Here is a 15,771-nt window from a genome sequence, read left to right on the forward strand (position 1 = left end):
GGAGCTGCGCATAGATTGAGATTAAAACGGGATATTGGAAAAGGTAGTTCCGAAAAATTTAGTATTTGAGATCCGGCGTACCATGAAGTTAAGTGAGGGAGGGGGTTTCTAGTTCGGCGCGGGCGATGCTTCTTTAGATGAAGACAGTACGCGGGCATGCTAGAGTCTCAGAGATGAGTCGATATGCGAGGCGGGGATAAACAACTGAGAAATAGAAAAAAATGGTACAAACAAATCGCTGTAATGGAATATTTGTTCTCGGAAAGGAGTTGTTGGTAAGTTAGGAGAGCGAAGTACGCGATTAAAAAAAAAAAAAAGTTTTTTTTTCTGCGTCGAATCTCTATCATCGACCAGTCTAGGCTTTGTACGTGTGTCGGCATGTTTTGTTCGTCTTTCATTGCTACGGTGTGTGGGTCGATGCTTCGCTGGGCGCTTCCTTGCTAGTGCACGAGATCTGTGATCGCGCGCAGTTGCAACATGTCTTGCTCACATCTGTTATTTTCTCAGCTTCTTTTAAGGCCTTGTAGATTGAATCCTGTCTTCTCTCACCGATGGGTGCGTTTTCGGAAGGTTCAAAGGGTGCCATGCGCGTGTAGGGTGTGTGTTGCGCTTACAAAGAAAAATTTTTTAAGGTGCCTATAAATATCTTGAGGAGCTATGGAGGAAAAAACAGTCCGATGTGATGCGATTTTTGTTCCGAATTCGTGCCTGGGAGTATCGCCAGCTCCCAACGATTTATCGGTGCCCTCGCCCTACTCGACCCGATAAGGCTCGAAAATTGGGATACAAGGCCAAGCAGGGATATGTCATATACAGGATTCGCGTCCGCCGCGGTGGCCGCAAAAAACCAGTCAGACACAACATCGTTTGCGGTAAGCCGTCCACGCACGGTATCTACAAATTGAAAAATCAACGCTCTCTTCGCGTTATTGGCGAGTGCCGAGTGGGACGCGTCTGCACCAACTTACGCGTTTTGAACTCGTATTGGATCAACCAAGATTCCGTATATAAGTATTACGAGGTCATTTTGGTCGATCCCAACCACTCCGCTATTAGGAACGATCCCCGCATTAATTGGATCTGTCGAAGCGTGCACAAAAGACGAGAATGCCGCGGCCTCACCGCAGCCGGGCGCAAGTCGCGCGGGCTAATCGGCAAAGGAAAACGATACTCGAAGAGCAGACCAAGCAAGCGCGCCTCTTGGCTCAGACGCAACACGCTATCCTTGCTTCGATACCGTTAAATTGTTTAAAAATGCTAAAAAAATATATCCTCCCATACATGCCCCAGTTTTTCGCCATATCGCGAACACATTCCGCAATAAACTGCTGTTCCGCGTTTTTTTTTTGTCATTCGAAGAAATGCGTACGTCTTTACGGCGTAAAACCCACTTCTCTATATGCGGGCCGCCCTATGTCTCGTGCTCTCAACTTTGTGTATCCGTCAGTCCGAATACACCTTTCTCGTATTTATTTAGATAACCACTCAAATTTTCGCTCATCAGCAATTCTAAAAATGATTTCACCGACTCCTTCGTGACCGACAATTTTTTCGCCTCTTTTTTCTTGCGGACTTCCTGACTCAGCTTCTTCTGCAAAATGTCGATATTCTTCAGCAGCAAGCTGTTCTGTTGCTTCAGTGCGTCGTTCTGCTTTTGCAGCTCCGAGCATATTTCGATGTTTTTTTCGACCTTTCTGTTCATCGACGCTAAGTGCTTCTCGTAATGGATCTTCTCTTTGTAAAGTTCGTCCTGTCTCAGTAGCGAGATGAGACGTTGTTGCTCGTGCGTCAGCAGGTCCATAAGTGATCTTACAGATTCTACCTTCTTGGACAAAATCTGCTTCAGGTCCGCCATCCGATGGCTCGACTCGAACTCGCGGTCCCCCGATCCTGCACTCTTCAAGTCGAACTTGATTTTGTAAAGATAGATATACAACACCAAGCTCTGTTCATTGGTGCTCGAAATGACATCTTGGGGGCAAAGAATATTCGGGATGTCCAAGTACTCCTCGGCCAAGCTGAACGCGGACTCGAGCACCCTGTAGCTATCCGACGTATCGAAGGCCTCGACGTCAATCAGCGATTCGTCATAGTAGTGAATGAAATAAAGAAATGCCAAGCCGTCTCGAAATGCATCCAATCCGTCAATCTCTATCTTCGACGAATTAACATCGAAAAATTCTTTAGCCCACCGAACAACTTTGTTCCTGAACTTGCTCAACTTCTCTGCAAAGAAAGAAATGTCGACCAGTCAGGAAAAATCTATTATAGGGAATCCTAAACTTTCCCATTGAGTTTTCGCGAGCATTCAGGTGTGCATACCCAGCGCAATTGCTTTATGCAAATTCATGTGTAAATATTTGCTTGATTCACTTTCGTTGACAGAGTACGAAAACCCCCCCAAAGCGTATAAGTCACCCCGACCTCTACGTCCATCCATATTCTCTATCAATGATACAAAGTAAGAACATTTATCGCCAAAAAAATAAATCCCTGAATCTCCAAATATCTCTTTCCCATACGCATCCCTTCCTTCGTGTTCAGTACACATCTAGTACAATTCGCGCGATCCTCATCGCACCATACCCGCGTATTACTGCACAAAACGATAATCAACCAGACAGCTATTCCATGCGCCATTTCACAGCTCAGATTTCCGTGCGAACTTTTTTACACAAATACACAAAAAACACCGATACGCGCACAAACTTTGTAACTACACTTACCACCTTCATACTAAACGCCAGATACACACAAAATTCACATCAACCGAACCGTCTGTCCGCGCCTGTCGCAATCTCAAGCCCTCGGTTCGCTCAAACGTCTCCGCTCCGCTGTATCGCCAAAACCGTCACGCCTCGAACTTACCGTCATTCGCCGCGCCCTTCGAATCCAACAATTTAGAAACTCTGCACAGAAAACAACAAAAAAGAAGGCGTCTGGCACACAGGGGTATGACAACCTTCGAGTCACACCACTAAGTTGGAGTTTATTTTTTGTAGCGAGTACTTCATAGAGAGTACACCCCTACGTCGTAATCATGTATAGCCTGAAGCAGCATTTCTTTCACCCTCACTACGTCCGGACGCTGACTTGGGTCCAGCTGGCTGCACTCTTTAAAAATTTGTAGCAGAGGGTTGTAAATCGGCGAAATCTGCACAAAAAAAAAATATGAGAGAATTGCAGAAATCGTCTCTCGACGAAACTTGTCAATGCGCATAGCGTACATGATGCATGGATGGGTGCTTCCCAGTCAAAATCAGTTTTTTTACATTCGAAAAGTCCTCGTCTTCATACGGAACCATAAGCGTGATCATCTCATAGAGCACCATACCTATACCCCAAACTTATGTAATGAAGCATAAATAGAAAGATCAACGAAGAAAAAAAGTATTCAATGCAGAAAACGTACTGTCAACCTTTCTGGTGTAAGATACGACGTTGTCGCTAGAAAGAACTTCTGGGCTCATATAAGACGGCGTCCCTATTATCGTTTTATTTTTTTTCGTGATACGCTTGGCTGAGTGGAAATCAGTGATGGCGAGGTTGAATATAGAGTTATCGGCGTCCAGATTACACAATATATTCTCTGGCTAAAAAAATGGTGAGAATTCGCCATCCCTTTGTAGAATTGGAACTCGTTTCGACAGTACCTTCAAGTCTCTGTGTACGATATTATGTTTTTGCAAAAATTCAAGTCCATTTGCTATGCTGAAAGCAATTTTTGCGATGGTTCGAGGGTGAAAATATGTACCTTCTCCGCACAGTATTTTTGCCTTTCTGTACTCTATTACGTCTTTGAGCGACATCTGATACCAGCTAATGAAGAGTCTCAGCGTAGTTTGTGTTCTCTGGTGAAACAGATATCTGACAATGTTTTTATGGTACGGAACTTTTTCTAATATCTCGATTTCTCCTAAAAAAACTCGAACATCTCCTTCAGACACACCTTCTAGACTCATCTCTTTCATACAGCATTGCCATCCATCCACGTTGCATAGAAAAATACTGAATGGAGAGCCAGATGTAGGGCCTCTGACCTTCATACTTTTTACTTGGAAATTGGTTATGTCGATTGTAACTTTTTTGTGTTTTATCATATCCTTGATCTTTTTCCTTCCTTCATGTTTTTTTTTGTGTTCTTGATCGGAGAAGTTTTGCAGCATATCCCTGAGTAACGAATTCCTGACTACTAGCTCATTGATAATATCATGTCCATCTTTTTGTATGGACATGGCGTTGGAGCCAGAGGTGCCTCTCGTCAAGCTCAGCGCTCTGTCCTCAATTTCCGGACTTAACGTGTTTCCACTGAGCAGAAGCTGTGTGAGAGGCACTTTTCTACATTCTAAACCAAACATAATGGTCTTCATCTTTTTATCATTTAAATTGCAATATGACAGATCTAAATATCTGATGTATTGGTTCTCCAGAAGCAAAACGACCAATTGTAAAGCGACTTGATAGCAGATTTTGTTCCTGCTCAAAATAAGTTTTCTTACAGATCGATCACTTCGGATTGAGTCAAAGACCTCCGTAAATTGATTCGGAGTTAAATTTTGATCATGAACGTTAACTACCGATTTGTCCGAGCCGACGAAAAGTTTGGTAATATCTTCAATAACTTTGTCTTGCTTGTTATCCAATTCTCGTTTGAATTCCTTAAAAAAAACAGTTAATCCTCATTCATTTTTCTTTTTATAGTAACTGCCTTGCATTTTATAGCAGGACAACGCTAAAAAGTGCAAACCAAAAGAAGCCTCGCCAATCAGCTCTATACGACTGATAAAAGAAGCGCAAACGATTATGCAAGACAAGTTGTTGACACTGGAGGGAATACTTGCTCTACACATACTTCTAATTGAGATAAAAAATTCATCGTAACTGCTAATTAACAGGTCCTTGACACGGCGAAATAAGGATTAAATTGGTTTCTCATTACGTAAGTATAGGCTTGGCCTTCGATGAATACCATCTTCGAATCCATAAGTTATGTGTGAAAAATACTCATATTTTTGAATTCAAGGCAGCGCACAAGTGAACACGCTATCAAGACGAACTTCAGCTTACAGTGGCCCGTGAATCTGGTTTGTTTGTATGATAGCTGAACTCTCCTATATCTACGTACAATCAATGGTACCTTAATTCCACCATACCCACACACCTGCAAAAAGAATGCAAATTTTACAAAAACAGGCTTAATACAAAATATGGAACTCTTTCTGGTCAACATTATTTTTTACCAGGTAAAATTGTTTTTTGTGTATCATTTAATTAATCATTGGCAGCACCTAAACTAGCCCTACTATTATTACGAGTATTGGTGACTGAATAATCTCGTCTTTCGAATGACGATGCGCAGTGAATTTGCTACCTGGGCTGCATACGCAATCTCGTTGGGAACGATTTGGTACTTTGTGAAAAAGAAGGCTGAGAAGGCGAAATACGATACCAGCGAAGCTATAGAAGAAAACGGTCTAGATCCAGACTCTTTGGCTTATAACTTAGATGCCTATTGGGCTGGACACCTTCCGCCAGGTACGAGAATATCGTGTCCTTAATTTACGGCAAAATTAAATAGCTAGTAGACTGTCAGCATAGGTAGATATATATAATGTCTGACACCCGGATTATTATTTAGAATGTGAAGATTTTATCGACATGATTCGATTTCCAAATGTATTTCGACGCTATGGATCGAAGATACCTAAAGGGTAGGTTATAATTTATGTGTGTGGCATGCACAATGGAAGTGTGGATGCGAAGTTGAGCAGGACACATCTGACGTTTCTCAGTTTACTACTATACGGAGATCCCGGAACAGGGAAGACTTATTTTGGCAAGATGTTAGCGAACATTGTAAATGCCCACTTTTTTTATGCGTATGTATTGAAAATAGTCTGAATTCTTTAGAAGGACGGAGGGTGGACGCGGTACATGACGATTGAAGTGTGTTTTTGGTATGTTATCTGTTTACAGAACTTTCTATCATCCGAAGCTTGCTAGTCGTTCTTGAAGTTGTCAAAAAAATTAACGTCTTCTATTGTTAGCGCTGCTTCTCCAGATGGATGAAATCTATCTTGGAAGTGGTCCCAAGAAAATCCGCGCTCTATTCGATAAGGCTAAAAAGGCGGCTGAAAATGGAGAGGTCGAAAAAAGTTCCTCTGGCTGGTTCAACCAGTCAGAAGGTATATTAGAAGACATCGACAATTTAAAAGTTGAGAATTCATTTAAAAACAAAAAGATAAGCATTATTTTTTTAGATGAGATCGATGCTTTTGGCAATCGCGAAAGTGTTTACTCAGACTCTAGACATGCTACACTCTCTCAACTCCTTACGTGCATGGATGGAATTCAGCGCTACGACAATGTCATTGTCATTGGTGCGACGAATTACTTAAATGCCGTCGATAGTGCCTTGACTCGTAGTGGTCGTTTTGATCGAATTATTAAAATGACACTACCTGACAAGCTCAGTCGTCGCGACTTGCTCGCATTTTATCTAAAAGAAGTTCCTGACATTAAATTAGAGCAGTGGAATGATTTATTGGACATTTTGTCTGAAGCCACAGAAGGGTTCAACTGTTCAGACCTCCGATTGGTTGTCAATGAGGCCACTTTGCGTGCCACGCGTGAGACAGTTGGTAAACTGAAGGGACGTATAAATACTCAACTGAATAAAAAGGGCTACCTTCCGGAGGAAGGAGAACTCTCAACACAGGATATAGACGAATTAATTGTTACACCCTTAAGCCAAGAAGACTTAATCGGAGCATTTCTAAGTGTTTACAACAAAATTCTCTTAGAGTCCAAGTCGGTGAAGCAATATAATAGAAGGCCTTTATTGGCTCCAGCTAAACTTAAAAGAATTCACCAGATGCTGAATACAAATTAGATTATGTGCTTTCGAATTTGCACGAAAAATACATAAGGGCTGTTTCTGTTGCACACTCACCATCATATTTTGAATAAACGCCGAAAAAGAAATTCAACGTTTGAAATTGTGGCTCTTTTAGATAACTGTTGGAAGTTTAGCATTTTTATAAACTCTATTGTCGAGTACCTCTGGCCGAGATATATTTTTCAGAAGGGGCGCCCGTTCGCTCGTAATATGTACGTGCTGATTGTAAAATCTATACGTTTTATTTGTTGTACACAAACTCAAAGAAATTGTAAGCTTAGTTTCGTTTTAAGCTCATTTACGATCATTGCAGGTTCAGCGAGAATGTGGTTCACAGGTGAGGAGCAACGCGTTGCTGAAAATTTTGCATCACAGAAACCAGGTGTGTTAGGGACGAACATTGTCAATTGCTTTCCGCACATTACTAGTAGTAAAAATCCCAATAACTCGAATGGCCGGGCATTTTTACGATATGCAAAAATAGCACTTGGAATAATGCCGTCAATTATTAAAAAATACGTTACCATCTCTGAATTACACAGCAAATTTTCTGTGTTTAATTTGTTCGCGGTTCCAGTGTTGAAGTATCCGCACAAGATCGAGCGAATTTATAGGTGTTTATTTCGTTTAATAAAACACTCACTCTCTTTTAGATCACTGATAAAATGTGCAAAAAAAATTCAACTTTTTCTCTACAGAATGGAGTAAGCGTCAGAAAGGCTAGTAGGAACACTCTCCTCTACGCTGAGCAGCTGTAAAACAAAAAATTGAGCATCAACGAGGTCAGAATTATATTTTGTCATTCTGTACACACATAGTGTATTCTGTCGAGCCTGGGATTTTGAATAGGATTTGCTAGCTGATTAGATGCACAAATTTCACAAGAGGCGTGTAAGGCGTGTCAAATTCGAATTTCGAGAGCCAGAGAAGTGAGAATTTATTGTGCGTGTCATACGAGAGAAATATCATCAGATTTTATCAAGTCTTACTTCGTTGTTGCAAATACTTGTCTACGGTAAATCATTGGCGCCTAGATGGATTTCTCAAATTAACAATTATCTTGAGTATCTATCTCGAATCTGTGTGTATAATTCAGCAAAAATACAAACTCACTTTATAACTTGGAAAGCATTTTTTAAATGCTTTTTATGCTCAACTTTTTTATAGATAATTGAATTCTTTTACAATGGGAAGGCTGTATTTAAAGTACTTTTCCGAGAAAAACATCTATGTCTGTTATACCTGCAAAGTTCATCTAGCTGATAAAAATGACATCATTTCTAAGGTAAATGAGCGTTTTCCAATAGTTCAGCCTGACTGTTAACGAGTAAATTTAGCTGACGTTGTGTACTGTTGAAAGCAATTCCAAGGCGTTAATGGCCCTGCTTACCTTTTCAGAGATGTGTACGTCTGAAAATCAAAAAAAGAGCATGTCACAGCATGAAGGTTTTGTGCATAGTCAAAAAATTTTGTGTGCTCATGTGGTTTTACTCGGTTTAGAGTTAATGTTTGTACTGGAGGGGTTGAGAAGCGATTACTGCGCACAGGTCATCATGAAGTTGCGGACATATACTGTAAAAGCTGTCAGGAGACGTTGGGATGGAAATACGTATGAAGGGGGCTGTATTCTCATATTGATTTTTGGTACAAGGTTGGCACTGATTTTTTTTTAAGGAAATTGCATATGAAGAGGACCAAAAATACAAAGAAGGAAAGTTCATTTTAGAGAAAGCTAAGGCTAAGCTTTCCACTTGGCTTTCCTTTACAGATTAGCTGTTATGACACGATAATTCTTCAAAAAATTAGAGCAGAAGGACTTTCAGAGACTAATTCCACAACAAAATCCTTTTATAAAAGGCACTCTTTTACTATTTCATCTATTTTTTAAATTCGAACAATTTATGTATTTTGGCGTTATTCCGTTTGATTTTATGATTTCATCGTTTTTTAGCGGTGTAATCTTCAATGAAAATAAGAAAGGTTTGAAATAAGACAGCTGCCTTTTCTCAAAAAATTTTGCATCTCCAAAGCGTCAATTAAGGTATTTGAACCAAACCACAAGGCCTCAAGTAGAAAATAGAGGCGCAATAGTTGCAAAAGAAAAGAGCGTGGTGTTTTGGGGAAAGAGCATGTGGAACTTAACAACGAGCGCGATATATGCAATGTGGTTCATTTATTTGATATGGTTCGATACGTTTGGCATTTGCCCGGATTTTTGAATACATATATACATGTACAAATTTACAACGTTTTGTACAGTTGAACAGATGATGTGTTGTTTTTGATAATTTTACTATCAGAATATAGAGCAGACAAAGTCTAGACTGACTCATCGCCTATGATGGGACGCTGTGTTGAGTCATAAGGCAGGTACAGAGAGTCGGAATCATTATTCAGAGGAAGTTTTTGGTACGTAAGTTATTTTCCATTTGAGCACTTGCATTTTGAATTCTTCCAACATCACAGGACTTATCCATTTACCTTCTTCAATTTCCCATCTCTTGATTTCTTGTTGGTTCTCAGGTAAGCTCGCATCTGGAATACCCCTGATGGATTCGGTGATTTGCCTTGCGAATGACCAAGGCAATTTCCTGTTATTTAGAGAATGCACTTTTAGGTATTGATATAAGTCATCATATGCTTTTTCTGGATGAGTGTTGATTTTCAAAGCAAATAGCGCAGCGGTGATTCCAGGGGTGATTCGATAGGTGGGGTTGTTGTTTAGAATTTCCCTGAGGAACGAAAGGCCGTCTTCGTTAAGTTTGGCTCTAGCATAGCATTTGAGCATGCTCGCCAACACTATTTCGTTTGGTTGTTTGCTGTCGCGTTGTTCTGATAGGTGGAGGTCGTAGAAATGTTTTGCTCTATGGATGTTTGTTTCGGAGCAGTCGATCATAGAGCTGAAAGTATTTGTATTAGGTTTTATGGCGTATTTTGTCATCCACTGCCAGACTTTTTCTGACAGCTCGATGGGCGACATTTGTTTTGCTCTATGATAAGTGGTCAAGAGGATATTGCAGGTTTCTGTGTTTTCGAAAACGTGGTGTTGGCGCATTAGACAGAAGATGTCTTCGGCGTTGCAAGTACGTCCAGTTTTGGCCTGACTGCAAATATATGTGTGGAATGCAAATAAGTCTATCCCAGTTGTTTGGGTCATTTGGTGCAGGGTTTTGCTTAGCAGGTTGAGGTGAGGCTTTTTGCCGTAGGCCCACACCAGTATAGAGAAAGTATGTTTATCAGGTTTGATATTGTAAGATTCCATCTGTCTAAACATTTCTTGGACGAAATCGATCCGGTCTTTTTTAGCGAATTCGAACAACAGAAAGTTGAACATGTTTTTCGCGTGGCAAGTATCGTTGAATGGGATATATTTTTTGACCAATTTATCGGACATCTCGCGCAGAGCTTCTTCGGGGTCTGAGATGAGTTTGGTGTGTTCGGTTGAAGCACTTAATTCTCTGATAACGCTCATTGGATCGTTAGCTATCGTAGGGTCTAATTTACGACGTGCGGCAAACGCTTTGGACTGTTGCTCGACAAGACGTCTGATATCCTCATTTTCCGTCGAGCATTCTTCAGAGTCTGAGCAGAGTGGGGAACATTGGTCATGCACATCTTGATAAGAGTTGGTAGAACAGAACCGACTAGGTTCAGATTTCGAGTGCCAAGGGGGGTCGCGTCAGTTTGTATTTGTCCGTGCGAAGAGGCAGGACGAGTGGTGGCCTGCGAAGTGTGGGATATTTGGCAGGCGCTGGCAGGGACCGACAAAGCAGTCGAGCATTCATTCTCCGTGTGCCGCATATATCAGTTAATTGTTATGATTTTTTTTAGAAGAGAAATTGTGTGATTGTGGCTGCCAAAAAAAAATTTGTGGTTCTGTCCGCGTATCCACAGCAATTCGGCTGAAAGAGGTCTTTTACTGCATTTTCCGACAATAGCCCCTGCAAAGGCGCTTGAAGGGCGTCTGAGATTTTATGGAGCGTATTTGAGCATTGCTGGCATGCACCCGATTCCGGGAGTGCAAAGAGCTAAAGGGATTAGAGTGATTTGACGAGAGTTTAAGAGACGCACACAGTTGACAGGTCTGGACAGCATGATACAGTTAAATTGCGATAAAAAAAAAATTGTTGGGGGACATGTGTGTGAGAGGGTTGGTATGAAAAGTAGTATTTTCATGTTTTTCTCAAGTGCACACATTTTGGTTCATTTCGTTGGCTGTTTGTTGTTCTTCGGCCTGAAGAGGGAAGTGCTTCAGGGCTTTACAACATGAATAACAACTATGAGGGGCGTGAAGCTGATGAAGGATCGGCATCGGTTTCGCTTCCTTCATCTAATCAGACGGAGCGGGTTTCGAGCGAGCGATCTGGGCTCACAGAAGCTGGGAATGCATTGCAGCAAATAGATGGCATATTAGAGCTCGACGTGTTTGACCATTTGAAGAGGTTCATTCAGCTTGGAGGAACGCCACATCAAGTGATCAGCTATCTCAGCGAATCTTACAGAGGTTATCCAGAAATGTGTAGACTGTTGGTGCATTGGCTGATGTTGACGGGGACGAATGCGGAGGAGATAACGGATATGGTGGAAGACCGCATAAAAGAGTCAATCATTAACAGATTCGACGCCAACAAAGTTGACAAGATTTTTGAATCGGATGTACGTGCCGATGGAGGGGGTCGACGGTGTTGTTTACGCATACCAGCGATTTTGACGGTTTTTTAAAAGCTATGGCCCGGATGGTTGGTGGATATGATAGAGAAGCCCAAGTGGAGGCACTTATTGTATCAATTGAGTGAGAAGAATCGCGATTGTTTATTTTTGAATTTTGGGATTCAAAGAATATCTTTGACAGGTTACGACGACGAGATCGCCTCTTTGCCGCTGGCGGCGACTTATTTTAGCGTGTATAATAGGCTTATGATGAACACTATTAGGAAGGCATTGGAAGCTGAAAGTGAGAGCGAATTAACAGAAAGATTGACCAGATTTTCCAAGTTATGCGATCATGCGGAGCATACGTTTTTGTATACACACGCTATTTTGTATAGTTTATTTGACAGACCGGGTGGTCACCGAGTGAAGCGTATAGCTCAGCAATTGGATGAGATTAGAAGGTCTAGAGGCTGGGAAGAGGACGATGATGGATCTGGTATGAGTTCGGAAATAGCTCAGATAGCTCAGGGAATCAAGTTTCATTTATTGAATATCCATGATTACTCCGTTGTACATTCGAGCATTCAGGCCATTTTGCTCAGCGAGACACCTAGTTCCGCAGATGTCAGAAAGCTGTATCAGGCGTATTCGGAGAAGTTATCGTCCTCTTTTTCAAATTATTCTTTAGAGTCTGCATTACCGCCACCAGTTGAATATCTTCGAGATCAAAATTTGCTTCGGAAACTTGTGGTCGAATTGTTTGATCCGATAAAACAAGTTTCTCCTGATTTTGTTTATTATTACTGTTGGATTCTTGCTTATGCATCTTGCTCGAAAGACCCGAGATCGGTGACCTTTCGTTCCTCCGAGGTTCCTGACATCAGTTTCTTTAACGGCATGAATGATACAGTTGACGCGGTCGCTTCATCTATCAACGTAGTACAAGCCATCTGCCAAAAAAATTACTTTGGATTCGAACTTGCTGGTTCACCATCTGATCAAATTCTAGAATTTCTACCCCATCCCGTTATCAGTATCGGCGTCTTGCATTGGATCCGCGTCAACATCTCTGATCCAGATCGACTCGCAACCTCCTGGAATACTAAGTCACTGTCCACACAATTGGCCATATGGCGAGAAATCGTTGCCACACATCCCCTTCAACGCTTCGAGGCACTTCAAGTCTTGATTTCGGGGTTTGAAACTGATCCCTCACTCGGACCTCTAGACGCCTTGAACCTCAAAAAACTGATGGTCGAGACTCTTGTCTATCTGGTGGAATGTGGATACGTCATGCCTGTCATCTCGCAAATAGAAAAATGGGCCCCAACCATAGATCCTTCTCTAACAAGACACTTCCTAACGTGTCTTCTTGATATCATCTCACCTCCCTTCTCTCGTGCCTTTCTTATTCCAATCATCTATCTGATCGCTCGTGTCCGCGTTCATTCCTCGGAGCAGCCTGACGTTTTTCTGTCATTTTCAGAGCATATCTTGAGCAATGAATCGTATTCCCTTCCAGAAGAATCCATCAAAATTCTTCAGAACTTGAAAGTGACCCAGTAAAACCTGATTTTTTTCACTCAAATTTGGCCAAAACTTTTTTTGTTTCTTCATAAATGGCAAACGTCAATGCAGCACCCAAAGACGCCTTGAGTACAGACGGTACCATTCCCTTGTAAAACGCCCTCATACCCTCATACTTGTATACGTTCATAGCAATTTCCCTCACACTCGGCATAGGTATTTCGCCAACTCTTTCCACCGAAGCTCCATTATTCTGCCTAAATCCCCACGTTTGGGCCCTCTTCTTCAACACATCCAGCGGAAGAACAGATATCTTGGCTGCAACTCCAGCAATAGAACCAGAAACAACATGCCCAAACAAATCTTCCTGTTTTTCCCTGAACCACGTCCTTTTGATCTGATCATATACGCCAAACTGAATACCCATCGATGGCACCAATGACATCGCGGTCAGACTCCATCCGTGGTACAACCCCCTGCACCTTTCTTTCTGGTAAATCTTTCTAAACGTATCCAATATTGATGTGTATACAGGCGGGTATTGCACTGCATAGCGGGTCCTCAACAAATCCAACGGATAGCTAATCGTAATCGATAAAAACGCTGAAAGGCTCCCACTTAAAAAAGATATCGTCGTCATTATATTAGAATTGTCTCGATGAAAAAAATGCCTTGAAGAGGCAGCCTGCAATTTTGATTCTTCAGAAACCTGCGGAAATAGATTCAGCGCCGTATCTCGTATAATCTGATAAAACCCAAATTGAAAACTAATATATGTTATGTATAATAATTCTGCCAGCAAATTTCCATGCCAAAACGCCTGTCAAAAAAAAAATAAGTCATCAAAAAAGTTGTACGGAATTCCAGATTTTTGCATTTCTGATCGTATTGTCGGCGCCTTTGCACTCTCCATCTTTGCGTTATTGAAACAAGATTCATTTGACCTTACCCCAATCGCGCAATCATCTCTTCTTCGGACGCGAGCTTCGACAAGCCAATCCTCACTCCGGCCGATCCACACATCTCTCCTCTCAACCCGCGCGTACCAGTGCCCCTTCTTTCTTTATAACTGTTTTGATACAATGAAAAATGGAATTGTAGTAATAGTTCGGTACATATGCCGCCTGTCTCCTATCGGGTACATTCCTCCTCTGAACCTGAAACCGAATTTTGATGACATCCAGTGGAGCTATGAATAACCTAGTAATACCACCACTAAATGCACCAGACAAAATGTCATAAACGTTTCTCCTTCCATACATATTTTTCCGAGAGTCTTCATCCACCTTGTCACTCGGTGCGGCATCTTTTCCTAACATAGTATCCGACAACCTGTCATCTTCAAACTTCTGTAATGTACCGATGTCCACCGAGCTGATAAGGGTACATCCATGCTTCATGACCTCACCTTCGTCCACACACAAAAAAATCTCGTAAGCAGGACGAACTCCTGGCGGAAAAGAGTGATGCGCAGAACGAATAAAGAAGCTCCACAAAAATCAGCGTTCCGTACCAAACTCTATCTACACCTTGGAACTTGGAGCAGTACCCCAGAACTGTAAAAAAAAAACATTTGGTTTGTGTTTGTGTTATTGAGACTTCAAATGAAGCAAAAAAAACTCGCCACACCACTTTTTTGTGTGTGAACTTTACAGATCATCGATCTGCTCCATACATCGCCCTCCTCGGATGTAGTCAAACGCTATATATGGTCTTCGACTACTCCGATTGAATTATATTCGCCACTTTTATCCCAACTCTCAAATTCATACTCTAATCTTCCCAGCAGTGAGTCAGAACGCCATCTCAGTCCATTCAAATATCAACAAACACACGTTTCCTCCCAATTTTTACAACTGAAAGCGTATTCGCATAGATCAAGGCTTTTTTCGCTTCAATTTAATCGTATGAGAGACAATATGCGGTGCATTGCTGTGCCCCCTTTCTCATTGGCCATTCCCGAAGATAAGTGCACCGTTCTTCAATAGATACCTTCGAGCAGACTTTTCGCGCGAACCGTAAAGACATCGCTCAGTTGGAGCGGTTAAAGCGCAACGAGAACGACCAGCGCCTCAGAGCGGTAAAGCTCTGAATACAAACCATAGAGGGGTATCAAAAATTGAAACAGATGACAGCCTAACACAAAACAAAAGCAAGACTGAAAGGCATTAAAAATAATCTATATATCATGCAAACACAAATAAATTACAAGCGGACAAACAAGATAGCGGTTTACACAAAGGCATTGGTATCGACCGACCTGAGACTGGTAAATCTTCGTGCGTACCCAAGGTGACAGCGATGAAGTCGCTTTTACAGATGGTATACTCATGTCTCTAAGAGTATCTTTTCTCGTGGTTCGCGTACATTCTGTCTCTTCCAAGCGAGACAAGACACCCTTCTGTCCTCACTATCCAGTATGTAATTTTCTTGGCAAGATAGCGTTCGCATGACACATCACCAATTCAGAGACAAAAATGTGGTCGCGTTTTCTCGATGTATCGTTTGAAAAGACCTATTTGCTGATTTGGTGCCATATCAACATCAATGAATACATTTCTGAATTGTGAGCCTGTGAACTGGCGATACCTCCCGCTGTATTTAGAACTGAAATAGAGGTCCATTTGTAAAAAATACAATTTTGCACGCGGCATGTACTAACATAAGGCTACAATTGGGTGTTTGCGAAGATA

The 15,771-nt window shown here is 41.7% G+C and overlaps 4 protein-coding genes and 2 long non-coding RNA genes across 6 annotated transcripts; 3 read left to right on the forward strand and 3 right to left on the reverse strand.

The window, feature by feature from the left end:
* The first annotated feature begins 318 nt into the window (after nt 1-318).
* Nucleotides 319-1,313, forward strand: LOC126320588 (uncharacterized). Its single transcript, XM_049994057.1, has 3 exons — nt 319-364; nt 508-555; nt 633-1,313. Exons 2-3 carry the CDS (start codon nt 552-554, stop codon nt 1,241-1,243), a joined length of 615 nt encoding a protein of 204 aa, XP_049850014.1. The 5' UTR covers nt 319-364; nt 508-551; the 3' UTR covers nt 1,244-1,313.
* A 113-nt stretch (nt 1,314-1,426) lies between these two features.
* LOC126320551 (cortexillin-1-like) lies at nt 1,427-2,350 on the reverse strand. The gene is made up of 2 exons (XM_049994007.1): nt 2,323-2,350; nt 1,427-2,226 (listed from the first exon to the last, which is right to left on the reverse strand). Exons 1-2 carry the CDS (start codon nt 2,348-2,350, stop codon nt 1,427-1,429), a joined length of 828 nt encoding a protein of 275 aa, XP_049849964.1.
* A 591-nt stretch (nt 2,351-2,941) lies between these two features.
* LOC126320590 (kinase and exchange factor for Rac B-like) lies at nt 2,942-5,183 on the reverse strand. The gene is made up of 6 exons (XM_049994059.1): nt 5,126-5,183; nt 4,853-4,898; nt 3,654-4,658; nt 3,413-3,593; nt 3,228-3,346; nt 2,942-3,154 (listed from the first exon to the last, which is right to left on the reverse strand). Exons 2-6 carry the CDS (start codon nt 4,874-4,876, stop codon nt 3,011-3,013), a joined length of 1,473 nt encoding a protein of 490 aa, XP_049850016.1. The 5' UTR covers nt 4,877-4,898; nt 5,126-5,183; the 3' UTR covers nt 2,942-3,010.
* An 80-nt stretch (nt 5,184-5,263) lies between these two features.
* LOC126320591 (uncharacterized) lies at nt 5,264-7,577 on the forward strand. The gene is made up of 5 exons (XR_007558146.1): nt 5,264-5,535; nt 5,639-5,711; nt 5,793-5,879; nt 6,048-7,110; nt 7,212-7,577. It is a non-coding gene; the product is annotated as an uncharacterized LOC126320591 (long non-coding RNA).
* Nucleotides 7,578-11,069: 3,492 nt separating this feature from the next.
* LOC126320592 (negative elongation factor D-like) lies at nt 11,070-13,704 on the forward strand. The gene is made up of 2 exons (XM_049994060.1): nt 11,070-11,554; nt 11,624-13,704. The coding sequence occupies exons 1-2, from the start codon at nt 11,165-11,167 to the stop codon at nt 13,115-13,117; spliced, it is 1,884 nt and encodes a 627-aa protein (XP_049850017.1). The 5' UTR covers nt 11,070-11,164; the 3' UTR covers nt 13,118-13,704.
* On the reverse strand, nt 11,687-15,673 carry LOC126320593 (uncharacterized). Its single transcript, XR_007558147.1, has 3 exons — nt 14,592-15,673; nt 14,125-14,486; nt 11,687-13,898 (listed from the first exon to the last, which is right to left on the reverse strand). It is a non-coding gene; the product is annotated as an uncharacterized LOC126320593 (long non-coding RNA).
* Nucleotides 15,674-15,771: the final 98 nt, after the last annotated feature.

The sequence above is a fragment of the Schistocerca gregaria genome, unplaced genomic scaffold, assembly GCF_023897955.1.
Source record: "Schistocerca gregaria isolate iqSchGreg1 unplaced genomic scaffold, iqSchGreg1.2 ptg000728l, whole genome shotgun sequence".
Lineage (NCBI taxonomy): Eukaryota > Metazoa > Arthropoda > Insecta > Orthoptera > Acrididae > Schistocerca > Schistocerca gregaria.

Bases quoted from the DNA above. Each gene is read 5' to 3' on its own strand.
- LOC126320551 (XM_049994007.1), bottom strand. From the start codon at position 2,350: ATGAATTTGCATAAAGCAATTGCGCTGG. The intron at 2,227-2,322 runs GTATGCACACCT...CTTTCTTTGCAG, and splicing joins GCATAAAGCAATTGCGCTGG to AGAAGTTGAGCAAGTTCAGG.
- LOC126320590 (XM_049994059.1), bottom strand. From the start codon at position 4,876: ATGAATTTTTTATCTCAATTAGAA. The intron at 4,659-4,852 runs GTATGTGTAGAG...GTTTTTTTTAAG, and splicing joins ATTTTTTATCTCAATTAGAA to GAATTCAAACGAGAATTGGA. The intron at 3,347-3,412 runs GTACGTTTTCTG...TCATTACATAAG, and splicing joins TTACACCAGAAAGGTTGACA to TTTGGGGTATAGGTATGGTG.
- LOC126320592 (XM_049994060.1), top strand. From the start codon at position 11,165: ATGAATAACAACTATGAGGGGCGTGAAGCTGATGAAGGATCGGCATCG. The intron at 11,555-11,623 runs GTACGTGCCGAT...GTTTTTTAAAAG, and splicing joins ACAAGATTTTTGAATCGGAT to CTATGGCCCGGATGGTTGGT.